This window comes from Agelaius tricolor, unplaced genomic scaffold (assembly GCF_023055355.1).
Source record: "Agelaius tricolor isolate 1412-34295 unplaced genomic scaffold, bAgeTri1.0.p SCAF_32, whole genome shotgun sequence".
In the NCBI taxonomy this organism is placed as follows: domain Eukaryota; kingdom Metazoa; phylum Chordata; class Aves; order Passeriformes; family Icteridae; genus Agelaius; species Agelaius tricolor.
Genome location: NW_027269292.1, coordinates 5765750 through 5793608, shown reverse-complemented (window position 1 = coordinate 5793608; position 27859 = coordinate 5765750). Strand labels below are relative to the sequence as shown.

The window sequence follows — 27859 nt, the reverse complement described above, 5'->3', positions numbered from 1 at the left end:
ATGCTGGGATTGGGGATTGGGGATTGGTGTGAGGATGATGCTGGGATTGGGGATTGGGGATTGGTGTGAGGATGATGCTGGGATTTGGGATTGGTGTGGGGATGATGCTGGGATTGGGGATTGGTGTGAGGATGATGCTGGGATTGGGGATTGGTGTGAGGATGATGCTGGGATTGGGGATTGGTGTGAGGATGATGCTGGGATTTGGGGTTGGTGTGAGGATGATGCTGGGATTTGGGATTGGTGTGAGGATGATGCTGGGATTATTTAGGATTGGTTTGAGGATGATGCTGGGATTTGGGGTTGGTGTGAGGATGATGCTGGGATTTGGGGTTGGTGTGAGGATGATGCTGGGTGATGGATTGTGCCCCTGGGAGCAGCCTCCTGCTCTGGTTATTCCTGGAGAACAGGCTAAAATCCAATCTGTTTGTCCCTCCAGAGGGAGCTGCCATTGATTTTGTGAGTCCAAGGGCTGGGAACAAAGGAGCGCTTTATTTATTTTCCTCAGAAATCGATTCCTTATTTCATTTCTCCTGCTCTGAGAGGGGCCCCTTGTGCCAGCTGTGTGCCAGCCCCAGACTGGGAAGTTGGGATGAGGATGGCAGCTCCAGCTGTGCCTCTCCAGATGTGGATTTATCCCAGAGCACTGGGCAGCAAATGCAGCCTGGCACTGGAGGAATTCCCTCTAGGAACTGGTGTGCAGAGAAAGGGAATTCTAAACTGACAGAGGGCAGGGTTAGGTGGGATATTGGGAAGGGAGGATGGAGAGGGCCTGGAAAAGAATTCCCAGAGCAGCTCTGGCTGCCCCTGGATCCCTGGAATTGTCCAAGGCCAGGCTGGAGCAGCCTGGGGCAGTGGGAGGTGTCCCTGTGGCACTGGATGGGATTTGAGGTCCCTTCCCACCCCAAATCTTTCCATAATTATGGGCACTGCTGCACTGGGCACTTCCCTCTCTGTTTGAACCTCTGGGATTTGAAGCCTTTATTAATTTATTTTTAAAATTAATTTAATTAGTGTGCAAGGAGAGTTCTGGAGGTGAAGGCACCGTGTCCCTTTGGAATGCAAGGAGCAGCAGGTGACTGTGGGTGGTGGGAATGGCAGGAGGAGAGAATGGGGGGAATTGTGGAGAGCAAGAGCTGAGCTGCTCATCCTGTCCCTGGTTTGGAAGGAAAATGGTGAAATCCAAGTGGGAATAACCCCATTTCTGTTCTGGGACCCCAGCATCTGGGCTGTGTGGCCGGGTTTGTGCTGCTGGCTGCTCCTGGAGCCTGTGCCAGCCCCAATTCCTGCTCCCTGGATTCCCAGGCTTCAGCTCTCGTTCCAAAGGACAGGCAGGAGGGAAGGGCACAAGGAAGCTGAGCTGGGAATGAGGTGGCAATAAATGGATGAAATCCCTGAATGGGGGGAAACGCTGGGCAGGGGGCAGAGCTGGGGTGTGTGCAGGTGTTCCTGGGGGTGCTGGGATGGCGGCAGGAATGTTTGGGAATGGCAGGAATGTTTGGGAATGGCAGGAATGTTTGGGAATGGCAGGAACACTTGGGAACGGCGGGAACTTGTGGGAATGGCAGGAACGTTTGGGAATGGCAGGAACACATGGGAACGGCAGGAACACATGGGAATGGCAGGAACGTTTGGGAATGGCAGGAACGTTTGGGAATGGCAGGAACACATGGGAATGGCAGGAACACATGGGAATGGCAGGAACGTTTGGGAATGGCAGGAACGTTCGGGAATAGCAGGAACGTTTGGGAACGGCAGGAACACGTGGGAATGGCAGGAACGTTTGGGAACGGCAGGAACACATGGGAACGGCAGGAATGTTTGGGAATGGCAGGAACGTTTGGGAATGGCAGGAACGTTTGGGAATGGCAGGAACGTTTGGGAACGGCAGGAACACGTGGGAATGGCAGGAACATTTGGGAATGGCAGGAACACATGGGAACGGCAGGAACGTTTGGGAACGGCAGGAACGTTTGGGAACGGCAGGAACACAGGGGAATGGCAGGAACACATGGGAACAGCAGGAACGTTTGGGAACGGCAGGAACGTTTGGGAATGGCAGGAACACATGGGAATGGCAGGAATGTTTGGGAATGGCAGGAACGTTTGGGAATGGCAGGAACGTTTGGGAATGGCAGGAACGTTTGGGAACGGCAGGAACACAGGGGAATGGCAGGAACACATGGGAACAGCAGGAACGTTTGGGAACGGCAGGAACGTTTGGGAATGGCAGGAGAAGGCTCTGGGGCTGCTCATGGGGAGCAGCACCCAGCCCATCCCCAGCTCCAGCCTCGCCATCCCTGCCTGGTGCTGCCTGCTTCCTCAGCAGCTCCTGATAAATCCCTAAATCCCCCTTTCCTTTTCAAGTGCTTCTGAGTGGTTTTTCCTGCCTTCCCTCTGAGACTCCGTGTGTCTGATCCCTCTCCCATCAGAAGCTGCTCCCTGCCAAGGCCGGGAGACGTGAGCGTGGCGCAGGAAATGAACTGATTAAATTAATTGGGATGTGTAAAATCCCTGCCTCAGATGATTCAGCCGAGCCCTTCATCTGCTGGGAGCTCTTTCAGGAGCTCTGGGAAGGGAGCAGGAGCTCGTTTGCTCCAAGGGCCTGGTGCATGTAATGACCCTGAGCGTGCTGCTGCTGCTCCTGCCCTGGGAATTAATCCTCGGGCGGGAGCTGTGAGGTCAGGGAGGCTTTGGGAATCAGCTCTGTGTGCTGCCAGCAGCACCTCCTGTGGGCCACGTGTGTGCACCACGTGCTGCATCACCCCTGGTGTTATTTGGATTTTTTTAATTTTGATTTTTGTTTTGATTTTTCCTTTATTTTTCCTGTTATTTAGTTTTCCTGTTATTTTTCCTGTTATGTTATTTTTCCTGTTATGTTATTTTTCCTGTTATGTTATTTTTCCTGTTATTTTATTTTTCCTGTTATTTATTTTTCCTGTTACTTATTTTCCCTGTTATTTTCACTTTTATTTTTCCTGTTATGTTATTTTTCCTGTTATTTTTCCCCTTTTCTTCCCCTTTTTTTCTTCCCCTTTTTTTCTTCCCCTTTTTTTCTTCTCCTTTTTTTTCTTCTCCTTTTTTTTCTTCCCCTTTTTTTTCTTCCCCTTTTTTTTCTTCCCCTTTTTTTTCTTCCCCTTTTTTTTCTTCCCCTTTTTTTTCTTCCCCTTTTTTTTCTTCCCCTTTTTTTTCTTCCCCTTTTTTTTCTTCCCCTTTTTTTTCTTCCCCTTTTTTTTCTTCCCCTTTTTTTTCTTCCCCTTTTTTTTCTTCCCCTTTTTTTTCTTCCCCTTTTTTTTCTTCCCCTTTTTTTTCTTCCCCTTTTTTTTCTTCCCCTTTTTTTTCTTCCCCTTTTTTTTCTTCCCCTTTTTTTTCTTCCCCTTTTTTTTCTTCCCCTTTTTTTTCTTCCCCTTTTTTTTCTTCCCCTTTTTTTTCTTCCCCTTTTTTTTCTTCCCCTTTTTTTTCTTCCCCTTTTTTTTCTTCCCCTTTTTTTTCTTCCCCTTTTTTTTCTTCCCCTTTTTTTTCTTCCCCTTTTTTTTCTTCCCCTTTTTTTTCTTCCCCTTTTTTTTTTCCCCTTTTTTCTTCCCCTTTTTTTTCCCCTTTTTCCCCTTTTTTTTCCCCTTTTTTTTCCCCTTTTTTTTCCTTTTTTTTTTCCCCCTTTTTCCCCCCGTTTTTTTTCCCTGTTTTTTTTCCCCATTTTTCCCCCCTTTTTTCCCCGTTATTTTTATTTTACTTTTTTTTTTTTTTTGACTTTTATTTTAATAATAAGTGACAATGCCACCAGGGCTGTTCCCAGTGAAGGACCCTGGGTTTGGCCCTCAGTTGGGAACAGCCCTGGTGGCATCGTCACTGTGAGGTTCTGTGCCTTGCCAGGGAGTTTCCCCCACCCACTGGGGAGTTTTGGGGGGTGCTGGAAGCTTCTGGGGCTCTTTTGGGGTTGGGCTGGTCCTGGAGTGGTGTTTGAGAAGGGATTTGGGTGTGGGGCTCTGGCTGGGGTTTGAGGAGGAATTTGGAGGTCAAACTCTGGGGGATGTTTGGGGTGGGATTTGGGGGTCATGCTCTGAGTGATGTTTTGAAGAGGAATTTGGGTTTTGAGCTCGGTTGAGGTTTGAGAAGGGGTTTGGGTTTTGAGCTCTCAGTGATGTTTGGGGTGGGATTTGGATGTTGAACTCTGGGTGATGTTTGAAGTGGGATTTGGGGGTCAAACTCTGATTTTTCTGTGGTGGGATTTGGGTGTTGTGTTCCAAGTGCCATTCAGGAGGAACTTGAGTGTTGGGCTCTCAGTGATGTTTGGGGTGGGATTTGGGGGTCAAGCTCTGAGTGATGTTTTGAGGAGGAATTTGTGTGTTGGGCTCTGGTTGATGTTTGAGGAGGAATTTGGGGGTCAAACTCTGGGTGAAGTTTGAGAAGGGGTTTGGAGGTTGAGCTCTGGTTGATTTTTGGGGTGGGGTTTGGGGGTTGAGCTCTCAGTGATTTTTCTGCGGTGGCATTTGCTCCAAGTGCCGCTTGTGAGGGATTTGTGTGTTGAACTCCCTGTGTTTGGTGACTGGGAGCCCAGTTTGGTGCAGCAGGGAGCTGATGGGACCAGTGCTGGTTCTCCAGCACCCTCCAGGCTCCAGCCAGACCCCAGGATAATCCATGGGAGCAAGGGGGAGGCAGTGCTGCTGAAGGGAACAGCCCTTTCTGGGGGCTCCTGTGCTGCATGGAGGCCCCAGACAAACCCTGACTCCCTGTTTATGTTCCTCTAAAAGCCTCAGCACAGGCAGGCACCTCTTTGATCTGCCAAAAATGCTGGAAAATGAGATTTTTCCGTGTTGGGGCTGCAGTCACACACCCTGCACAGGGGGGTCCTGGCTGTCCCATTCCCACTGAATGCCAGGGCTCTGGAGCATGGGAAGCCTGTGCTCTCTGCTCAAGTACCCTGAGCCTTCCTAGCAGTAAATAAAAGCTATTTTTAAAAAGAAATCCTTATTTTGACCATAGTTGGGCAGCTCCACGGAGCGTCTTTTGCAGCATTTTTGTTGTCTGAGTGCAGCCTTCCTGAGGACTGGGTTAGGCCCAGCTTTGGGGGCTCATTCCCAGCTTTTCCCTGGGTTTGGTTTGCAGCTCTGGTGGGATCCCACCTGCCAGAGGTGTGGAATTCCCAGGATTGCACCTGCCTGGGAGCCCGTGGGGTGCAGCTCCCCCTGGTACCTGCAAGGCAGGCTGTGCCTAATTACTGGCACTAATTAAAACCCTCTTCTGGAGGTGGCAGATAAGAGCAGCAGCGTTTCCTGCGTGGCAGCAGATGCTCCCTAGCACCCATCTGCTCCTCGCCTTTCCAGCCCTTCTGTGCTCCCTGGAATTCCTCCTGCAGTGGGAGAAGGATGGGGAAAACAAGGATGGGGAGGTTTGGAGGAGGAGGAGATGGCAGCAGGGGATGGATTTGGCTGCTGAGGGGCACTTGGAGAGCAGTGGCACTGATGGCTTCAGCCCCAGGAGTGCCAGAATTCCTTGGAAAAAAGGATTTGAAACAGGGAGAGTTAAGGGAAGACATGTTTGGAATCCTTGGAAAAAAAGGATTTAAAACAGGGAAAGTTAAGGGAAGACATGGTTGGAATCCTTGGGAAAAAAAAGGATTTAAAACAGGGAAAGTTAAGGGAAGACATGGTTGGAATCCTTGGAAAAAAAGGATTTAAACCAGGGAAAGTTAAGGGAAGACATGGCTGACAGGAATCCTTGGAAAATAAAAGGATTTAAAACAGGGAAAGTTAAGGGAAGACATGGTTGGAATCCTTGGAAAATAAAGGATTAAAAACAGGGAAAGTTAAGGGAAGACATGGTTGGAATCCTTGGAAAATAAAAGGATTTAAACCAGGGAAAGTTAAGGGAAGACATGGCTGACAGGAATCCTTGGAAAATAAAAGGATTTAAAACAGGGAAAGCTGAGGGAAGACATGGCTGACAGGGATCCCTGGAAAAAAGGATTTAAAACAGGGAAAGTTAAGGGAAGACATGGTTGGAATCCTTGGAAAATAAAGGATTTAAAACAGGGAAAGTTAAGGGAAGACATGGCTGACAGGAATCCTTGGGAAAAAAAGGATTAAAACCAGGGAAAGTTATGGGAAGACATGTTTGGAATCCTTGGAAAAAAAGGATTTAAAACAGGGAAAGTTAAGGGAAGACATGGTGGGAATCCTTGGAAAATAAAGGATTTAAAACAGGGAAAGTTAAGGGAAGACATGGCTGACAGGAATCCTTGGAAAAAAAAGGATTTAAAACAGGGAAAGTTAAGGGAAGACATGGTTGGAATCCTTGGGAAATAAAGGATTTAAAACAGGGAAAGTTAAGGGAAGACATGGTTGGAATCCTTGGAAAAAAAGGCTTTAAAACAGGGAGAGTTAAGGGAAGACATGGCTGACAGGAATCCTTGGGAAAAAAAAGGATTAAAAACAGTGAAAGTTAAGGGAAGACATGGTTGGAATCCTTGGAAAATAAAAGGATTAAAAACAGGGAAAGTTAAGGGAAGACATGGCTGACAGGAATCCTTGGAAAAAAAGGATTAAAAACAGGGAAAGTTAAGGGAAGACATGGTTGGAATCCTTGGGAAAAAAAGGATTAAAACCAGGGAAAGTTAAGGGAAGACATGGTTGGAATCCTTGGAAAAAAAGGATTTAAAACAGGGAAAGTTAAGGGAAGACATGGTTGGAATCCTTGGGAAAAAAAGGATTAAAAAGCCTTTAAACCAGGAAAAGCTGGGGCAGGGGGGGGAAGATAAGGGTGGAATCCTTGTAGGAAAACCTTTAAAAACCAGGGAAATCTGACAAAAGACAAGGGTGGAATCCTTGGGAAAAAAACCCTTTAAAACAGGAAAAGCTGAGGGAAAACAGGAGTGGAATTCTAGGAAAAAAACCTATAAAAAAATAGGGAAATTTGAGGGAAGACAAGGGTGGAGTCCTTGGAAAAAAACCTTTAAAACCAGGAAAAGCTGAGGGAAAACCATGGCTGGAATTCTAGGAAAAAAACCTTTTAAAAATAGGGAAGGTTGAGGGAAAGCAGGGCTGGAATCCTTGGAAAAGGCCTTTAAACCAGGGAAAGCTGAGGGGGAAGACCAGGGTGGAATCCTTGGAAAAAGCCTTTTAAAAATAGGGAAAGTTGAGGGAAAGCAGGGCTGGAATCCTTGGAAAAGGCCTTTAAACCAGGGAAAACTGAGGGAAAACAAGGGTGGAATCCTTGGAAAAAGGCCTTTAAACCAGGGGAAAATGATGCCAAGGGTGGAATCATTGAAAAGAGCTTTTAAACCAGAGAAAGCTGAGGGAAAGCAGGGCTGGAATCCTTGATTTAGCTCAGCTGTTAAGGGTGAGGATTTCACTCCTTTGTGCTCCTGGGGAAGGGGTGCCAGCTCCTGGCGTTGGCGTTTTCTTTGGGAAATTGTTCCTTCTCCCCCTCCCCATGGCCAGACGAGGGTCAGTCCCAGCTGTTCCACTCTCCTGCTTTTCCTGGCACGGCAATAACCCGGAATTCCAGCTGCAGGGAATGAGGGGTGCTGTGGAGAGCAATTTGGAGCAGCTTTTTTGCCGCTCTGCTGCTCCCCCCAGGTGTTCCCTGAGCTTGGAGCAGCCGCTCCTGGTGGAGCTGGAATTGCACAGCAGAAGAACATTTGAGGCTTTTCTGCCTTTCCCATATTCATCAACACCAAGTGATTTCCACAATCAGCCAGGGAGCAGCGGTTAATTAGGGATTTTAATAAGTTTGTGGTGCATCCATGCTTGGCACTGCCTCTCCTCCCCTTCTCCCACACCTGAGAGAGGGGAGCTGACAAATCCAAACCAGCTCAGCCCTTGGAAGTTCAGCTGGAGGAGGAATTCCTGGAGTCCCTGAACTTGGAGATCTCTCCAGAGGGCTTGGATGAGGAAATGGGTGGGGGAAAGGTGCAGGAGCTGGGAATGGTTTTCCTCCCAGCACCTCCACCCGAGGGAAGCTCCCGATGGTCCTCGCTGGGTTTGTTCAGCGTGGAGAGAGGAGATGCTGGGCTGGGAGAAGGAGCCTGTGCCAGAGGGGACCAGCCCCTCCTGCCCTCCCTGGGCTGTCTGCAGCTAAAGCAGGGCTAAAACTGGTCCTAAAGCCCCTCAGAGGGGCTGCATGCAGCGTGACTGGGGGGAGTTTTGTGGTGGAGGCCGGTGGCGAGGGGAGAGCCTTGGAGTGCCTGTGGCAATCAGAAGTGGAAGGGTGATTTTGTGTGTTTATTGTGATTGCTGAAGGGAGGATCAGGCAGGACGTGGGGTGGGTGATGTCCCACTGCCTGGTTTGTCGTGTGTTGCTTATGCTGGACAATAAGGCAAGGGCAGAAGCAGCTGCTTGGGTCAGGGGGTGTTTAGTGGCAGCTCCAATGGCTCGGGGGTGATGGGATTTTGGGATTGATGGGAGGATGCTGAGGGTGTTGATTTCAAGGCCATAATTCAGTGGTTACTTGAGACAGCAATGGTTGTTCCTAGGAGTAGCTAATGATGAAGATTGGATTTGCTTGGGGGTTCATTAGCAGGGGAAGGAGTTGAACCATCATTTTCAGGGTATGGGCCCGATAGTTTGTTTAGCTGACCCTACTAGAAAGGAATATAAAGGAAGTCTGGAGGGTTTTGATTCCTCTAGTGTAGGTTCATTCCTGCTTTTCTGAGTGCTAGGAAATGAGAGGGTTGGTTTAGCTCCATGTTCACTTTATCAGAGTGACCCTTAGTGTTCAGGCACATTTCCAGTAGGGCCTTAGGTAATGTGAAAAACGCCAATCATTGGTTTTAAAATTTTAAAAGTTTCATAGTAATAAAATGGTTATGAAAATAGCAATACAATTAGAGTAATAACAATTTGGACAATTTGAATTAGGACAATATGAGACAACAAATACAAAGAGTTACAGACAGTCTGGGTACCTTTTTCTGGGCGGGATGAGCCCTAAAAAGGACCCACGTTTACAAAGGATTAACCCTTAAAAGCAACAGCCTGTTGCATATTCATACATCTCATCCATGATGCATAAATTCCATTCAAACACAGGATTCTGTCTGGGCAGTGTCAGCTTCTTCCTCTGAATCCTTACAGTGCCTTTGAGGCAGGAAGAAGTTCATTTCTCCTGATAAAGGAGCAATAAATTCTCTTTCTCTGAAAGATTCAGGTGTCCTGTGGCTGCCATCTCGCTGTGAGTCCTTTCTTTAAAAAAAGTCTCCTACACAGCATCGTTTCTATTTTAACAATTTTTATAACCTAAAACTCTATTTAACACACTACTTAAGAGAATTAATACAGCATCACTTTCTAACACAACACATCTAATATTCATTTGAATATCTGCGAAAAGCTAATCATGAAATTAATGCATTTTTCACAGGTGAGGAGGCAGGGCCCAGGTAGCAAATTGGCATTTGGGTACGTCAGAGGCACGGGGCTCGTGTGAGAGGCAGGAAGGGTTTTCATTCAAGGTCTGTTTATTGACTGCTCCTGTCGGGATCCTGGGCTCCAGAGCACTCTGGGCTCCAGGGCTTAGGAGAGGTTAAAGCCAGGCCTAAATGGGAGGAGGAGAAGGGCTCTGGAGCCAGGTGGGGAGGGCTGGAGGAGCTCCACGGGTGTGGATTTGGGAGCTGAGGCAGCGCAGGAGCTCAGAGTCAACAGAGCCTCGGTGTGTTTGTGCACCAAAGCTGAGCTCAGGGCTAATGCAAACAGTTTTCATTAAGGAATAATCAAAAATAAAAAGCCATTTCACATGCTGATAAGGAGGCAGTCGGGTTTTTTTTCACTTCAGCAGCAGTTTAAGCCACGCTCAAAGCCATTTATCTTCTCTCCAGCGCTGGCTGCAGAGGATATGAAAAATGCAGCAGGCTGCACATATGTAATTAAACTTTTGGCAGAATCTTTGCCCCGCAGCTTTACTAAGAAATTCAATAATGACAAATCGAGTGGAATATCTAAAGGACTTTTTGTGAACAAGATTTAAAATAATGTCTGTGGCACGGGGAGTTATTTGCCACCTAATTGTCTTGGCAGGGCTGCGGGAGCAGCCTGTCTGTGGTGTCAGCTCTTCTTTACAGCCCGGCCCTTGTTCTGCTCTTATCTCCACTCCAATTTGCCATTGAGGCTTTCCTGGTTGCCAGCCAAGCCCGTGCTTATCCCTAATGAGTGTTTTGTTCCCCCAGCCCCATTTCCAGCTGGGAATGCTCCTGCCTGTCCCGGTCCCTCCCGAGCTGGCAGCGCTGCTCTGTAATTATCCTTTCCTTTTTATCCTCCGTTCCAGCAGCGCTTGGAAGCCGAGCCCATCCCTTGAGCCGGCTCTGTGTGATGCTCTGAAAGCGATGCCGGGATTGTCTCCCTGCTTGTGGTGTTGCTGCCTTTATCCCTGGCTAATCCAGGGATCACTTAGAGGAGAGGTGGTTTTGTGTCCAGGCTGGCCCTCCAAGCCCTCCTCAGCGCTTCCCCTGGCAAAGCTGCACCAATTCTTTTCCATTGCCACAGGTTTTTCCCTGTTTTCCTCACCCCTGTGGCGTCCCCCCCATCCTTTGTCACTACTGGCCTCGGTGGGGTTCAGATCTCCTTGGAAAAGGCGATTTTTCATCATTTTCCCCCAACAGGACCAAGCAGACTGATCAAAAATAATATGTAAAATATAAAATAATCATTAATGAGGTGTCTGATAGAGCTGAGCTGGGACTGAGCACCTGAGGAGGTGGCAGTGAAGTGACAGAGCTGGGCTGGGCTTTTGTTTTTGTTGGTTGGCTTCAAACTGAAAGGTCGGAGGGTTTGTTGGGATATTGGGGAGGAATTCCTGCCTGGGAGGATGGAGAGGGCCTGGAAAAGAATTCCCAGAGCATCTCCAGCTGCCCCTGGATCCCTGGCAGTGTCCAAGGCCAGGCTGGAGCAGCCTGGGGCAGTGGGAGGTGTCCCTGTGGCACTGGATGGGATTTGAGGTCCCTTCCCACCCCAAATCCATAATTATGGGCACTGCTGCACTGGGCACTTCCCTCTCTATTTGAACCTCTGGGATTTGAAGCTTTTATTGATTTATTTTTACATTAATTTAATTAATGTGCAAGGAGAGTTCTGGAGGTGAACTTTCCGTGTCCCTCTGGAATGCAAGGAGCAGCAGGTGACTGTGGGTGGTGGGAATGGCAGGAGGAGAGAATGGGGGGAATTGTGGAGAGCAAGAGCTGAGCTGCTCATCCTGACCCCATGGCAGGGCTGGCACTGGCTGAGCTTTGAGGTTCCTTCCCCCCAGAGCACTCCAGAATCCCGTGATTCCGTGAAAATCCGTCCATTGTGGTGTTTTATGGAACGCTTGGAGCTTTCTGGGGTTTGCCACTTGTGGGGAATTTCTTGTCTGCCCAGAATCCCTTCATCCCCTCCCTGGGAACCCTTTGGTGCCCAAGGGGGATTCCTGCTCCTTCAATGTCCAATTTAATTTACCAGCAAACCTAAAGTTTATTTGTAAAAGCAAATGCCTTTTTTTTTATTATTATTATTTATTTATCAGTCAGTGGAATTCCCATTGTTCCTTGTATCTCCCAGTGCTGGTTTTACCTGTGTTTGTAAAGACAAATCCAGCATTCCTCTCACTGCAGCCCCACAGGGCCAGCTTGGGGTGAGCTGTTGGTGGGGACAAGGGCACGTGTGCTGTGAAAAACTCCAATCGCTTGGTTTTTAAAATTTTAAAAGTTTCGTAGTGATAAAATGGTTATAAAATAATAGTAATACAATTAGAGTAATAATAATTTGGACAATTTGAATTAGGAGAATATGAGACAATAAAGACAAAGAGTTACTGACAGTCTGGGTACCTTTTCTGGGCAGCAGGAGCCCTGAAAAGGACCCACGTAAATGAAGGATTAACCCTTAAAAACAATAACCTGTTGCTTATTCAATATTCATACACCCCATCCATGATGCATAAACTCCATTCAAACACAGGATTCTGTCTGGGCAGTGCCAGCTTCTTCCTCTTAATCCTAAATCTGAATCCTAAATCTTCAGGGCTGAGGACACAGGAAGAAGTTCATTTCTTCTGATAATGGAGCAAGAAATTCTCTTTCTCTGAAAGTTTCAGGTGTCCTGTGGCTGCCATCTCGCTACCAGTCCTTTCTTTAAACAAAGTCTCCTACACAGCACATTTCTATTTTAACATTTTTTTATAACCTAAAACTCTATTTAACACACTACTTAAGAGAATTAATACAGCATAACCTTCTAACACAACACATCTAATATTCATTTGAATATCTGCGAAAAGCCAATCATTAAAATTACACATTTTCCACGCGTGCCAAGCAATTAAATGACCCCAGAGCGGTGCCAGGAGCAGGAATTGCATCCCGAGGTGGCACCCTGTGCCAGGGCTGCCAGCATTCCCACAGTGCCTTGGCCAGCCTGGCATCTGTTTGTCCTTGTCATGCTTCAAACTAAATATTTATCCTTGTCCCCACGGGCTGGAGCAGAGCTGAGGCCCTGCCACCAGATGTCACAGCCCGGGGGTGGCGTTTGGGGACAGCCGGCTCTGCGTGGCCGTGACAAGGACAATATTTGCCTGGGCAGCAGCATCTTGCTGTGTTTGCAGAGTGGTGGTGGTGGCAGTGGCTCTGTGCTGGGGCCAGCCAGGGGTGCTGCTGTCACCTGTGACACCAGGGAATGCACCTGCTGCTGCCCAGGGGGAGGTGTGGCTCTCGCCTGCTTTGCGGTGCCAAAAATCCCCCCAAAAATTCCCCAAACATCTCCAAATCATCCCCCAAAATTCCCCCCAAAACCCCCCAAAAATTCCCCAGAAATCCCCCAAACATCTCCAAAACATCCCCCCAAAACCCCCCAAAAATTCCCCAAAAAATCCCCCAAACATCTCCAAAACATCCCCCAAACATCCCCCCAAAATTCCCTAAAACATCCCCCCAAAATCCCCCCAAATCCCCCCAAAAATTCCCCAAAACATCTCCAAAACATCCCCCAAAATTCCCTCAAAAATTACCCAAAAATCCCCCCCAAAATCCCCCCAAAAATTCCCCAAAACATCCCCCAAAAATTCCCCAAAAATCCCCCCAAAAATTCCCCAGAAATCTCCAAAACATCCCCCAAAATTCCGTCAAAAATTCCCCCAAAAATTCCCCCCAAAATCCCCCCCAAAATCCCCCCAAAATTCCCCAAAACATCCCCCAAACATCCCCCCAAAATTCCCCAAAACATCCCCCAAAAATCCCCCCAAAACCCCCCAAAAATTCCCCAAAACATCTCCAAAACATCCCCCAAAATTCCCCCAAAAATTCCCCAAAAAATTCCCCCAAAATCCCCCCAAATCCCCCCAAAAATCCAGGTGGGTTGTGGCCTCAGCTGTGCCTGGGCAGGCTGGGGCTGGAATCTCCTCATGGGAAAGGTGGGCAGGTGATGGAAGGGGCTGCTCAGGGAGGTGTCACCAGCCCTGGAGGTGGCCAAGGAACCACTCAGGGCTCTGGGGACCAGGTGGGGATTGGCCAGGGCTTGGACTCGATGGTCCTGGAGGGCTTTTCCAAGGAGGGGGGGTCTTTTCCCAGCTGGATGGTTCTGGGAGAGCACCTCCAGTTCTTGTTCTGGGAGAGCACCTCCAGTTCTTGCTTTGGGAGAACTTTTTCAGTTCTTTATGAAAACACCTCCAGTTCTTGCTCTGTGAGAACATTTTCAGTTCTTGCCTTATGAAAACACCTCCAGTTCTTGTTCTGTGAAAACACCTCCAGTTCTTGCTTTGTGAGAACATCTTCAGTTCTTGCTCTGTGAGAGCACCTTCAGTTCTTTATGAAAACACCTTCATCCCCCCAAAAATTCCCCCAAAAGTTCTTCAGTTCTTGCTCTGTGAGAGCACCTCCAGTTCTTTATGAAAACACCTCCAGTTCTTTGTGAGAACACCTCCAGTTCTTGTTCTGTGAGAACATTTTCATTTCTTGCCTTATGAAAACACCTCCAGTTCTTTCTTTATGAATACACCTTCAGTTCTTTATGAAAACACCTCCAGTTCTTGCTTTATGAGAACACCTCCAGTTCTTGTTCTGAGAGCACCTCCAGTTCTTGCTTTGTGAGAACATTTTCAGTTCTTGCTTTATGAAAACACCTCCAGTTCTTTATGAAAACACCTTCAGTTCTTGCTTTGTGAAAACACCTTCAGTTCTTTATGAAAACACCTTCATCCCCCCAAAAATCCCCCCAAAATTCTTCAGTTCTTGCTTTGTGAGAACACCTTCAGTTCTTTATGAGAACACCTCCAGTTCTTGTTCTGTGAAAACACCTCCAGTTCTTGCTTTGTGAGAACATTTTCAGTTCTTGCTTTATGAAAACATCTCCAGTTCTTGCTCTGTGAGAACACCTCCAGTTCTTGCTTTATGAAAACACCTTCATCCCCCCAAAAATCCCCCCAAAAATTCTTCAGTTCTTGCTTTATGAAAACACCTTCAGTTCTTTATGAAAACACCTTCAGTTCTTGTTCTGTGAGAGCACCTCCAGTTCTTGTTGTGCTCCCTGTGTTGCTGTTTTGGGAAGCCTGCAGCTGTCTGGTTTTTGTGTCCCAGCGTTGGTGACACCTCTGCCTTCCCAAGGTGACATCCCTGCGTTTGCAGCAGCCTCAGGTCCTGAACTGGCTCTGAAATCCCCCACTGGGATGTGTGAATGTGCCAGGGCAGCTCTGGCATCCCACCAGAATCATTTCAGGCACCTCCCTGCCCTGCCCAGACAAAAAACCTGGGAGCTGGGGGGGTCAAGGAGCAGGAGGGAGAATTTGATCATTCCAGAGGGGGGAATTGCAGTGTCTGAGTGCCAGATCTTGGACTGGGAGCTGAGGCTGAGGAAGCTGAGCTCCTCATTTCTTGCCCTGGTCGTGTTGAAGGTGCTGGGTGGGCTTTGCCTGCATCCTTCCACCCCTCCCAGCCCAGATTTGGGCTTGGATTTTTGGGGTTTGGGTCCAAATAACTGATTGGAAGAGAGGTGAGAGCACCAATCCTGCTGGGAGCAGAGGTTTGGGAGAGCCTGGAGCTGCCCAGGGCTGCAAAGGACAAAAGGTTTTGGTAGTGGAGGAAATGGTGGTGAAAAGCAGCTGTTTGGGGAGGGAAATCCAAAGGAAGTTTTGGGGGTTTTCCTTCATAAAGGCAATGGAAATGCTGCCCTGCCAGCTTTGGGATGGGGCAAGGTCTCACTGTGGGGCTCAGCAGCTCTGCCCCCATCACCCTCATCATCCTCATCATCCTCATCATCCTCATCATCCTCATCATCCTCATCATCCTCATCATCCTCATCAGCCCCAGAGCTTGGCCCAGCCAGGCTGGAGCTTTGCTGGGTGGGACCAGGAGCAGATCCCTGGAGGAGGAGGAGGAGGCAGAGTATTGGGGTCTCCCTGAGCTCTGCACTGTGGGGAACCCCCTGCCCTGTTTGGTTTCATTCCTTGCTTTGCTTTTTCCTTCTGGGAAGAGGGGCAGGAGCTGCCCAGCTGTGCCCACCTTGGCTGACCCTGGTGTCCTCTGACCCCTCCTTGGCTGACCCCAGTGTTTTCTATGCCCACCTTGGCTGACCCTGATATTTTCTGTCCCCTCCTTGGTCGATCCCACTGGTTTTTTTGCCCACCTTGGCTGACCCTGGTGTTCTTTGTCCCCTCCCTGGCTGACCCCAGTGTTTTTTATCCCTGCTTTGGCTGACCCCAGTGTTCTCTGACCCCTCCTTGGCTGACCCTGATATTTCCTGTGCCCACCTTGGCTAAACCCTGATATTTCCTGTGCCCTCCTTGGCTGACCCTGGTGTTTCCTATCCCTACCTTGGCTGCCCCTGATATTTTCTGTCCCCTCCCTGGCTGACCCTGGTGTTTTTTATCCCCTCCCTGGCTGACCCCGGTGTTTTCCATCCCCACCTTGGCTGATCCTGGTGTTTTCTGTCCCCTCCTTGGCTGACCCTGATATTTCCTGTGCCCACCTTGGCTGACCCTGGTGTTTCCTACCTCTATCTTGGCTGCCCCTGATATTTTCTGTCCCCTCCCTGGCTGACCCCGGTGTTTTTTATCCCCTCCCTTGCTGCCCCTGATATTTTCTGTCCTCTCCCTGGTTGCCCCTGATATTTTCTGTCCCCTCCCTGGCTGACCCCGGTGTTTTTTATCCCCTCCCTGGCTGACCCCAGTGTTCTCTGACCCCTCCTTGGCTGACTCTGATATTTTCTGTCCCCTCCTTGGCTGACCCCAGTGTTCTCTGTCCCCTCCCTGGCTGACCCTGGTGTTTTTTATCCCCTCCCTGGCTGACCCTGGTGTTTCCTATCCCTACTTTAGCTAAACCCTGATATTTTCTGTCCCCTCCCAGGCTGACCCCAGTGTCTCTGTCCCCTCCCTGGCTGACCCTGATGTTTTTTATCCCCTCCCTGGCTGACCCCGGTGTTTTCCATCCCCAGACAAGGCTGAGAACGGGGAGCCCTACCAGCGGAGGAGGGGAGCGGGGCCCTCCCTGCCTGAGGGCCCCCCAGCATTCCCAGCACCCCAGGACGGAGCCGCCCTGGCCAGGAGCAGCAGCTGGAGGAGGATTTTGCTGATGATCCTGGCTATCACCATCCACAACATCCCAGGTGAGCCCGTCCCCGCTCGGATCCCGCTCCTCCCCTGGCAGCCCCGTTCCCCTGGCAGGTGGCAGGGGCTGAGTGGGCGCCTTTGGCCGGGATTTCTGAGCCACATTTGGTGGGGCTGAGCCACGTGAGGCCTTGGCAGCAGCAGAGCTGCTGGGGAGGGGGCTGGGGGGGCCTGGAGCAGCTGCAGCCACCCCGGTGCCAGCCCAGCGTGGGTGGGAGCTGGAGCTCCCTGCGTGGGTGGGGAGAGGTGGCAAACCCTGAAAACCCTGAAAACCATACAAACCCTAAAACCCTGCAAACCCTAAAACCCTGCAAACCCTGAAAACCATACAAACCCTAAAACCCCGCAAACCCTACAAACCCTGCAAGCCCTGCAAACCATTCAAACCCTGCAAACCCTAAAACCCTGCAAACCCTAAAACCCTGCAAACCCTGCAAACCATACAAACCCTAAAACCCTGCAAACCCTAAAACCCTGCAAACCCTGAAAACCATACAAACCCTAAAACCCCGCAAACCCTACAAACCCTGCAAGCCCTGCAAACCATTCAAACCCTGCAAACCCTAAAACCCTGCAAACCCTAAAACCCTGCAAACCCTGCAAACCTTACAAACCCTGCAAACCCTAAAACCCTGAAAACCATTCAAACCCTGCAAACCTTACAAACCCTAAAACCCTGCAAACCCTAAAACCCTGCAAACTCTAAAACCCTGAAAACCCCGCAAACCCTGCAAACCATACAAACCCTGCAAACCCTGCAAACCTTACAAACCCTGCAAACCATACAAACCCTGCAAACCCTGCAAACCCTAAAACCCTGCAAACCCTAAAACCCTGAAAACCCCACAAACCCTACAAACCCTGAAAACCTTACAAACCCTGCAAACCCCGCAAACCCTAAAACCCTGCAAACCCTAAAACCCTGAAAACCCTGAAAACCATACAAATCCTGCAAACCCTGCAAACCCTAAAACCCTGAAAACCATACAAACCCCACAAACCCCACAAACCCTGAAAACCCTGCAAACCCTGAAAACCCTGCAAACCCTACAAACCCTGCAAACCATACAAACCTTACAAACCCTACAAACCCTGCAAACCCTGAAAACCCTGAAAACCCTACAAACCCTGCAAACCCTATAAACCCCAAAAACCCTGCAAACACTGCGAACCCCACAAACCCTGCAAACCCTACAAGCCCTGCAAACCCTGAAAACCATACAAACTCTGCAAACTCTGAAAATCCTGCAAACCCTACAAACCCCACAAACCTTACAAACCCTGCAAACCCTACAGGGAATTGTTTTGGGGGCTTGGAGATTCCCTAAGGGGGATGAGCTCCCCTTTTATTGGAACTGTTTTAGGGACTTGCAGCCCCAAGATGGATGAGCTCCCCTTTTTTGCCAGCAGGGAATTGTTTTGGGGACTTGGAGATTCCCTAAGGGGGATGAGCTCCCCTTTTATTGGAATTGTTTGAGGGACTTGGAGATTCCCTAAAGGGGATGAGCTCCCCTTTTATTGGAACTGTTTTAGGGACTTGGAGATTCCCTAAGGGGGATGAGCTCCCCTTTTATTGGAATTGTTTTAAGGACTTGGGGATTCCCTAAGGGGGATGAGCTCCCCTTTTATTGGAATTGTTTTGGGGGCTTGGAACCCTAAGGGGGATGAACTCCCCTATATTGGAATTGTTTTGGGGACTTGGAGCCCTAAGATGGATGAGCTCCCCTTTTATTGGAGTTGTTTTGGGGACTTGGAGATTCCCTAAAGGGGATGAGCTCCCCTTTTATTGGAGTTGTTTTGGGGACCTGGAACCCTAAAGGGGATGAGCTCCCCTTTTATTGGAATTGATTTAGGGACTTGGAGATTCCCTAAGGGGGATGAGCTCCCCTTTTATTGGAGTTGTTTTGGGGACTTGCAGCCTCTTTCAGGGCCTCTGTCTCTGTCTGCAGGCTGGCAGCAGCTTCTTGAGGAGGGGAGAGGTTGGAGCCCCCAGGCCAGGCTGCCACAGCCCCTGGGTGTTTGTGGGGGAAAGGTTGGATCATTTGCTCCAAAGCTGGGAATGCCAATGGAAGGGATAAATTGATAATGACAGGAGATGCCAAACTGCAGACTCTTGCTGCTAATTAATATTCATATATGCCAGCTTTAGCAGAACATTAATTATGTATTTAATCAAGCCCTGTTTATTCTGCTTTAGCTTTGTACCTTGGGTGGCTGTTAGGCTGAAGACTTCAGATTAATTAAAATGTTACTGCTGTACCACAAATAACAATTAGAGAGGTGTGAGCTGAGCAGCTCTGCCTTTGTGTGGGGAGGGGAGGGGACCCTCCAGGACCCTCCAGGACCCTGCAGGACCCTCCAGGACCCTCCAGGGCTGGATCTGGGATGCTCCTGGGGGCTCTGCCCTGCTCCCAGCTCTGCTGCCTGATCCCAGGCTGCTGCAGGAGCCCCTCTGATCCTGGGCTGGGTTTGGGGTTGGGAGTGAAAGGAGGGGGTTATGGAGCAGATTTGGGCTGGATTTGGGGTTGGGGATGAAGTGAGAGGGCTGTGGAGCAGATTTGGGGTTAGGAGTGAAAGGAGGGGGTTGTGGAGCAGCTCTTGGGCTTGGGGGTGAGGGCAGGGGCTGTGGAGCAGATCCTGGAATGAAGGGAAGGGGTTGTGGAGCAGATTTGGGTTGAATTTGGGGCTGTGGAGCAGATTTGTGCTGAATTTGGGGTTGGGGGTGAAGGGAAGGGGCTGTGGAGCAGATCCTGGGCTAAAGATGGAATTAGGGATGAAGGAAGGGGCTGTGGAGCAGGTTTGGGCTGGATTTGGGATTGGAGATCACAAGAAGGGGCTGTGGAGCAGGTTTGGGCTGGATTTGGGGTTGGGGATGAAATGAGGGGGCTGTGGAGCAGCTCCTGGGCTGGATTTGTGGTTAGGGGTGAAGGGAAGGGGCTGTGGAGCAGATCCAGGGGTGAAGATGGAATTAGGGATGAAGGAAGGGGCTGTGGAGCAGCTCCTGGGCTGGATTTGCAGGGGGATCAGCGCAGGCCCAGGCTCCGTGCTGTGCTGGCAGATTGCAGTTCCTGAAGGGAAGGGAGGTGATTTCCAGGCTGCTTGCTTTGTCATTAGCAAAAATTGATTGGATTCCCCCTCGTGGGACGGGGCTGGGCCTCCCGAGGGAAGGGCACTGAGTGCCAGATTGCATCTCAATTACCAACAGCCCTGATCCCTGATGTGAACGTTCTCCCAGCTCCATTAAAAAAGCTGGGAGCTTTCATTTGGAGTGATGGGGGTTTTCTGTGGTGGGGCTGCTGAGACTGAGGCTGTTTTCCAATTGCTGGCTTTAGGCTTTAATGAGGGTTTGGGAACCTGCTGGGGCACCCATTAATCTGGGCCTGGTCTGGGGGATGCCTCTGCCTGGAATTCCAACATCCCTCCTGCTCCTGGAGCAGCCCCATTGCTGCTGCAAGGGTGAGGAAGAGGAGGAAAAGGAGGAAAAGGAGGAAAAGGCTTCCCTGCAGCCTTGCATCCCTAGGAGGATGCAGGAAAGGGGGGATGCTGCTGGGTGCAGGGAGCTCCTGGGGCAGCAATTCCATGGGATGGAGCAGCAATTCCATGGGATTTGAGGGAATGGAGCAGCAATTCCATGGGATTGCAGGGAATGGAGCGGGAATTCCATGGGATTTGAGGGAATGGAGCAGCAATTCCATGGGATTTGAGGGAATGGAGCAGGAATTCCATGGAATGGAGCAGCAATTCCATGGGATTTGAGGGAATGGAGCGGGAATTCCATGGGATTGCAGGGAATGGAGCAGCTGGACAGGGAGCAGCGCTGCTCCTCACAGGGATGGGAAGATCCACATTGGAACATCCATGAGTTTTTCCCAGCGTTTCTGCTCTGGAGAGAAAATCCAGCTGGGAATTGCAGAGGGAGCCAGGGACGAGCAGGGAATTGCAGAGGGGCCAGGGACCCTGTGAGGGACACAGGTGACACCCCCAGGTTTGGGTGATGCTCTCAGTGAGGGACACAGGTGACACTCTCAGGGCTCAGGTGACACTCTCAGGGCTCAGGTGACACTCTCAGGTGAGAGATGAAGGTGCCACCCCCAGGTTTGGGTGATGCTCTCAATGAAGGGCTCAGGTGACACTGTCAGGGCCCAGGTGCCATCCCCAGGCCCCATCCCCAGGCCCCAGGTGCCATCCCCAGCCGTGGCTGCTGCTCCCAGGCTGGTTTTGGCCCCGTGGCCCCAGCTCAGCTCCTCCAGGGCTCCCCCTGCAATGGGAGCAGCTGAAGGAAATCCTCATTTTCCAGGCTGGGGAGTTCCCCTCAGGCTGCTGAGGAGGGGACAGGGGGGTCTCTGATGTCCCCCTGTCACAACCTCATTTGGAGGCAGCCACTGATAACAGCACATCAATGTTTTGTCAGCAGCGCAGCCAGCAAGGTGACAAAAGGCAATTAAACCCAGGATTTTCAGCAGCAAAAGGCAATTAAACCCGGAATTTTCAGCAGCTGGGATGAAATATTCCACTGAAATATTCATGTGGGAGCTGCTTCCCTGCCTTGTCCCCATCAGAGCTCGGGTCTGTCACATTAAACCTCACTGAGAAAGCATTTCTGTGCTGGGAATGAAACTTTAAATATCTCTGATGGATTCAGGTGCTGTGGGGTCAGGAGAGCTCAGCTCCAGCGGGGCCAGGCCCTGCTCTCTGCTCTGCTCATCTGGGAAAGAGTTCTGAGCTTCCAGAGAAGCATTTCCAGGATGGAGGAGCGCTGGGATGTTGGGAAGCTGCTGGAATTCTTTAAAATCGGGCGGGGCTCTATAAAATCAGGTGGAGTTCTTTCAAAATCAGGAATTCTTTAAGATCAGGTGGATTTCTTTCAAATCAGGTGGAATTCTATAAAATCAGGTGGAATTCTTTGAAAATCAGGTGGAGTTCTTTAAAATTGGGTGGAATCCTATAAAATCAGGTGGAGTTCTTTAAATTCAGGTGGAATCCTATAAAATCAGGTGGAGTTCTTTAAAAATCAGGCGGAATTCTTTAAAAATCAGGTGGAATTCTATAAAATCATGTGGAGTTCTTTAAATTCAGGTGGAATTCTTTCAAACAGGTGGAGTTCTTTAAAATCAGGTGTAATTCTTTAAAAATTGGGTAGAGTTCTTTAAAGTCAGGTGGAATTCTTTAAAATCAGGTAGAAACCTATAAAATCAGGTGGAGTTCTTTAAAATCAGGTAGAAACCTATAAAATCAGGTGGAGTTCTTTAAATTCAGGTGGAATTCTTTTAAATCAGGTGGAATTCTATAAATTCAGGTGGAGTTCTTCAAAATCAGGTGGAATTCTTTCAAACTCAGGTGGAATCCTTTTAAAATCAGGTGGAGGCTGAGCTGTCGGCTCCCGCTCAGCTGCTGCAGCTCCATGGGATTGAATTGAGGATTGAGATGAGGATTTGCTTCTGTGGGAGGAGGAGAAGAGAGGATGAGGATGGGCTGAGGCTGGGCTGAGGCTCTGAGGGGGTTAAACCAGGCCTAGCAATGAGCAGGGTCTCCTCCTGCCTCCCAAATCCCACCTGAATGCCCTCAGGTGCTGCTGGGAACTTGGGGAATCCCTGGGATCTGCTAATCCTGGAGCAACTAATGGCAAAATGGAGATTCCTGGAGAGCCCTGGGCTTCAGCCTGCAGGGACACAGCTCTGAGTGGCAGGGCTTAAACTCTTGGAGAAATCCAAACCTCATTATGGCAAGATTAATTTCCCACCAGGAGCTGGGCAGCTCTTCCAAGAGCGGGATGAATAATGGATGAGAGCTGGGGAACCGCCTGGGCTGGGCCAGAGGAGCAGCTCCAGAGCCCCGGGAGGGCACAGGGGCACCCCCAGCTCTGGCAGGGCCTGGGGGGTCCCAGGGCTGTGGGATGGGCAGGGCCTGCAGGGTTTGGGAGCACTGAGCAGGATTTGGAAGCACTGAGCAGGATTTGGGAGCACTCAGCAGGGTTTGGGATCACTCAGCAGGATTTGGGACCACTGAGCAGGATTTGGGAACTGTTTTTGCTATGGGATTGCAGGTCCTGCAGGACTTGGGATCGCTGAGCAGGATTTGGGATCACTGAGCAGGATTTGGGAACTGTTTTTGCTATGGGATTGCAGGTCCTGCAGGATTTGGGAACTCTTTGTGCTATGGGATGTACAGGACCTGGAGGATTTGGGAGGTTGGTGCTGTAGAATGGGCAGGTCCTGCAGGATTTGGGATCACTGAGCAGGATTTGGGAACTCTTTGTGCTGTGGGATGTACAGGTCCTGCAGGATTTGGGATCACTCAGCAGGATTTGGGATCACTGAACAGGATTTGGGAACTCTTTGTGCTATGGGATGTACAGGTCCTGCAGGACTTGGGATCACTGAGCAGGATTTGGGAACTGTTTTTGCTATGGGATTGCAGGTCCTGCAGGGTTTGGGAACTCTTTGTGCTATGGGATGTACAGGACCTGCAGGATTTGGGATCACTGAGCAGGATTTGGGAGGTTGGTGCTGTAGGATGGGCAGGTCCTGCAGGACTTGGGATCACTGAACAGGATTTGGGATCGCTGAGCAGGATTTGGGAACTGTTGGTGCTGTGGGATGTGCAGGTCCTACAGGATTTGGGAAGGGGATGTGGATTCCAGGCAGGTTTTGGGTCCATCCAGGCAGGTTTTGGGTCCATCCAGGCAGATTTTGGGTCCATCCAGGCAGGTTTAGGGTCCATCCAGGCAGGTTTTGGGTCCATCCAGGCAGATTTTGGGTCCGTCCAGGCTGATTTTGGGTCTCTCCAGGATCTTTTCCAGAGCTGTGCCCCAGTTCTGTGAGCCTCTGCCCGGGGCTGGAACTGGGGCATTTTCGGGCCAATTTTAGGGGATTTTTGGGCTCTCCTTGCCCTGTTTTAGGGGCGTTTCAGCTCTGGTTCCCCCCTGTCCTTGGCTCCAGGCTCTGAGGAGCTGCCAGTGTTGGGTTGTGGCTCAGGGCTGGGAATGCTGGGGTTATCCCAGGCTTTGCTGCTTTTCCTGCTGTTTCCAAGGCAACTGGGACCTCTCAGGGCCACAGACAGGCACAGGGTGCCCTTCCCACCTGCTGGAATGCTCACCTGAGCCCCTCCCTGCAGGCTGGAAAATCCCTCCAGCTTTGGTTCTGGCCTCTGAATTCCACCCAGTCCTTGCTGGGAGGGGGGTGAGGCCACCAGGCTGCAAAAACCCCAAAAATGGGGGGTTTAAACCCAAAAAATGGAGATTTTAACCCCCAAAAATACATATTTTAAACCCCAAAAATGGACATTTTAAACCCCCAAAATGGGGATTTTAACCCCAAAAATAGGGGTTTAAACCCCAAAAATATGTATTTTAAACGACAAAAATGGGGATTTTTAACCCCAAAAATACATACTTTAAACCCCAAAAATGGAGATTTTTAAACCCCCAAAAATAGAGATTTTAAACTCCCAAAATGGGGATTTTAAACTCCCAAAATGGGGATTTTAAACTCCAAAAATGGGGCTTTTAAATTCCCAAAAAATGGGGCTTTTAAAGCCCAAAAAATGGGGCTTTTGAAGCCCAAAAAATGGGGATTTAAAACCCCAAAGATGAGGGGTTTCAATCCCAAAAATAGGGATTTTAAACCCCCAAAAATTGGAATTTTAAACCAAAGGAAAAAAAAATACCGAGGCTTTGGTGCTTTCTGAAAATATATATTTTTTTTCCTGGGAAGGCTTTTCAGCTGTTTTCCTTGGGGTTTATGGGATTAACTGTATTTAAAATGATGGGATTAGCTGCATTTAAAATGATGGGATTAGCTGTAATGTACAATAATCTGCAAGGCAGGGATTTTCCTCATGGAATTTGGGTTTCCTTGTGCTTTGGAGCCTGTCCCTGCTGGGAGGGGAACGAGGCCACCAGGCTGAAAAAAACCACCAAAAATGGGGATTTTAAACCCCAAAAATGGGGGGTTTAAATCCCAAAAATAGGGATTTTACACCCCAAAAATGGGGGGTTTAAATCCCAAAAATGGGGGTTTTAAACCCCAAACATTGGAATTTTAAACCAAAGGGGAAAAAAAACCCCGAGGCTTTGGTGCTTTCTGAAAATATATATTTTTTTTCCTGGGAAGGCTTTTCAGCTGTTTTCCTTGGGGTTTATGGGATTAACTGTATTTAAAATGATGGGATTAGCTGCATTTAAAATGATGGGATTAAGGTACAATAATCTGCAAGGCAGGGATTTTCCGGTGGGATTTGGGCTCCTTTGGGGCCCTGCAGGTGCTGTGCTGGTTTTGGGGCACACAATGAGGAGGGGGCCCTGCTGGGACCCGATCCTGGTCCAGCCCAGCTCCTGGTGGGTTCCTGGGACGAGCTGGGCTTTGCTTGGTCTGGAATCCACCCAGCTCTGCTGGGCCTGAGCCTCTTGGAGCTGCTTGGCTCCCTGGGAAATCCCATTCCAGCTGCTGGGGATTGGGATCTTTTCCCTTTCTTTGCACTCATCCATCCAGAACCTCCTCCCTGTGCTGGGTTCAGGGTGGGCAGTGCTGGGTGGGATTCTCCTGAGAGGCTGGGAGGCCTCAGAGGGAAAGAAAAGCAGCATTGATTATTATCTGCTGCTGTGGAATGCAAGAGGTGCCTCTGGGATTGGTCTCATGGGGTTGTTTTTAATTCATGGCCAATCACAGCCCAGCTGGCTCGGACTCTCTGCTCAGTCACAAGATTTTTTTATCCTTTTCCCTTTTCCCTTCCCTTCTTTCAGTATAGTTTTAATATATAATTTTATTTTAATATAATATATATCACAAAATAGTAAATCAGCCTTCAGAAACATGGAGCCAAGGTTCTCCTCTCATTCTGGGACAAACACCAGCACCACACAGGGCTGCACCTCACTGGTCCTTACTGGTGTTTCCCTGTGTTTCAGAGGGCCTGGCAGTGGGAGTTGGCTTTGGAGCTGTTGGGAAGTCCCAGTCTGCCACATTCCAGAGTGCCAGGTAAGAGCTGGTCCTGCTTTCTGTGTGCCCCTCTGGGATCCCTGGGGAGAGGCAGCTGAGTGTCCCCGTGGGTGCTGCTGGCCCTCAGGAGGAGCACCCAGGGATTTTGGGGTGTTCATCCACCCCCTTCTCCTGCTAAAGGGAAAATAAACCTGGAGGGGAGCTGGGAAAAATGGGAGGAAAGGATAATGAACCTGGAGCAGAGCTGGAGAAATGGGAGGAAGGGGAAATAAACTTGGAGCAGAGATGGAGAAACAAGAGGAAGGGATAATAAACCTGGAGTGGAGCTGGAGAAATGGGAGGAAAGGATAATGAACCTGGAGCAGAGCTGGGGAAACGGGAGGAAGGGGAAATAAACCTGGAGAAATGGGAGGAAGGGGAAATAAACTGGGAGAAATGGGAGGAAGGGGAATTAAATCTGGAGCAGAGATGGAGAAACAAGAGGAAGGGATGATAAACCTGGAGCTGTGCTGGAGAAATGGGAGGAAAGGGAAATAAACCTGAAGTGGAGCTGGAAAAAATGGGAGGAAGGGGAAATAAACCCAGAGAAACGGGAGGAAAGGGAAATAAACCTGGAGCAGAGATGGAGAAGCAAGAGGAAGGGATGATAAACCTGGAGCTGTGCTGGAGAAATGGGAGGAAAGGGAAATAAACCGGGAGAAATGGGAGGAAGGGGAAATACATCTGGAGAAACAGGAGGAAGGGAAAATGAACCTGAAGCGGAGCTGGAAAAAATGGGAGGAAGGGAAAATAAACCTGGAGAAACAGAAGGAAAGCGAAATAAACCTGGAGAAATGGGAGGAAGGGAAAATGAACCAGGAGTGGGACTGGAAAAAATGGGAGGAAAGTATAATTAACCTGGAGCAGAGCTGGAGAAATGGGAGGAAGGGGAAATAAACTTGGAGAAATGGGAGGAAAGGGAAATAAACCTGGAGAAATGGGAGGAAGGGAAAATGGACCTGGAGGAAGGGTTTATTTTGGGTTTATTATGGGAGGAAGGGAAAATAAACCTGGAGAAACAGAAGGAAAGGGAAATGAACCAGGAGAAACAGGAGGAAGGGATAATAAACCTGGAGCAGAGCTGGAGAAATGGGAGGAAGGGAAAATGGACCTGGAGGAACGGGAGGAAGGGGAAATAAACCTGGAGGAACAGGAGGAAGGGAAAATAAACCTGGAGGAACGGGAGGAAGGGATGATGGGCCCAGAGGAAGAGGAGGAAGGGATGATAAACCTGGAGGAAGGGATGATGGGCCCGGGGCTGGGCCGGAGCTGCTGCCGAGGCTCTGCAGGGGCTGCCGGCACCTCTCGGTGGCCGCCCTGCGAACGGCAGCTCCCGCCGGGCTCTGCCTGGGCTCGGCTTTTCCCTGGAATTCGCCCCGGGAGAGCGGGATCGGCTCCAGGGAGAAATCCCTGCCTGGGAGGGTGGGGACGGCCCTGGCTCCCTGCAGCGCCCAGGCCAGGCTGGGGCAGCTGGGGAGGGAACCATGGGCGGATCTTTGAGGTTCCTTCCATCCCAAACTATTCCATGGTTCCTGCTGAAGGATCTGTGGGGTCCAGCCAGGCTGATTTGGATCCATCCAGGCAGATTTGGATCCATCCAGGATGATTTTGGATCCATCCAGGCTGATTTGGGGTCCATCCACGCAGATTTGGATCCATCCAGGGTGATTTTGGATCCATCCACGCAGATTTTGGGTCCATCCAAGGCTCATTTAGGGTCCATCCGGGCTGATTTTTGGGATCCATCCAGGCAGATTTTTGGGATCCATCCAGGCAGATTTTTGGGTCCATCCAGGCTGTCCAGCCCTTTCTCTGTCCAGGCTCAAGCTGTGCCCTACAAAGACACATCCCAAACCTTCCATTCCCATTCCCTGTCCCATCCCAGACCCCAGGGAGAAGAGCAGGATCCTCCAGCTTTACTCCCTGGGAGTAGAGAGCAGGATCCTCCAGCTTTACTCCCTGGGAATACAGAGCAGGATCCTCCAGCTTTACTCCCTGGGAGTAAAGAGAGCAGGATCCTCCAGCTTTACTCCCTGGAGTAGAGAGCAGGATCCTCCAGCTTTACTCCCTGGAGTAGGGAGCAGGATCCTCCAGCTTTACTGCCTGGAGTAGAGAACAGGATCCTCCAGCTTTACTCCCTGCTCCCCTCAGCTCTGGCAATAAAAGGCTCCTCACAAAGGCAGCAGAGCTGCAACAAAAGGAGATTTTTGGTGTGCTGGATCAGCTCAGGCATCCTGGCAATCCCTGGGATCTGGGAGGGTCCTGGGGTTCCCCATCCTGCCCAGGATCCTGGGATTCCCCATCCTGCCCATCATCCCAGCTCATC

At 49.8% G+C, this 27859-nt stretch overlaps 1 protein-coding gene across 1 annotated transcript in view; it reads left to right on the top strand.

The window, feature by feature from the left end:
• The window catches only part of SLC39A11 (solute carrier family 39 member 11), a 73125-nt gene that overhangs the window by 32495 nt on the left and 12771 nt on the right, over positions 1 to 27859 (top strand). Inside the window, 2 exon segments of the mRNA XM_071451405.1 lie at positions 16387 to 16557; positions 25464 to 25533. Of these exon segments, the coding sequence (XP_071307506.1) occupies positions 16387 to 16557; positions 25464 to 25533 (241 nt within the window).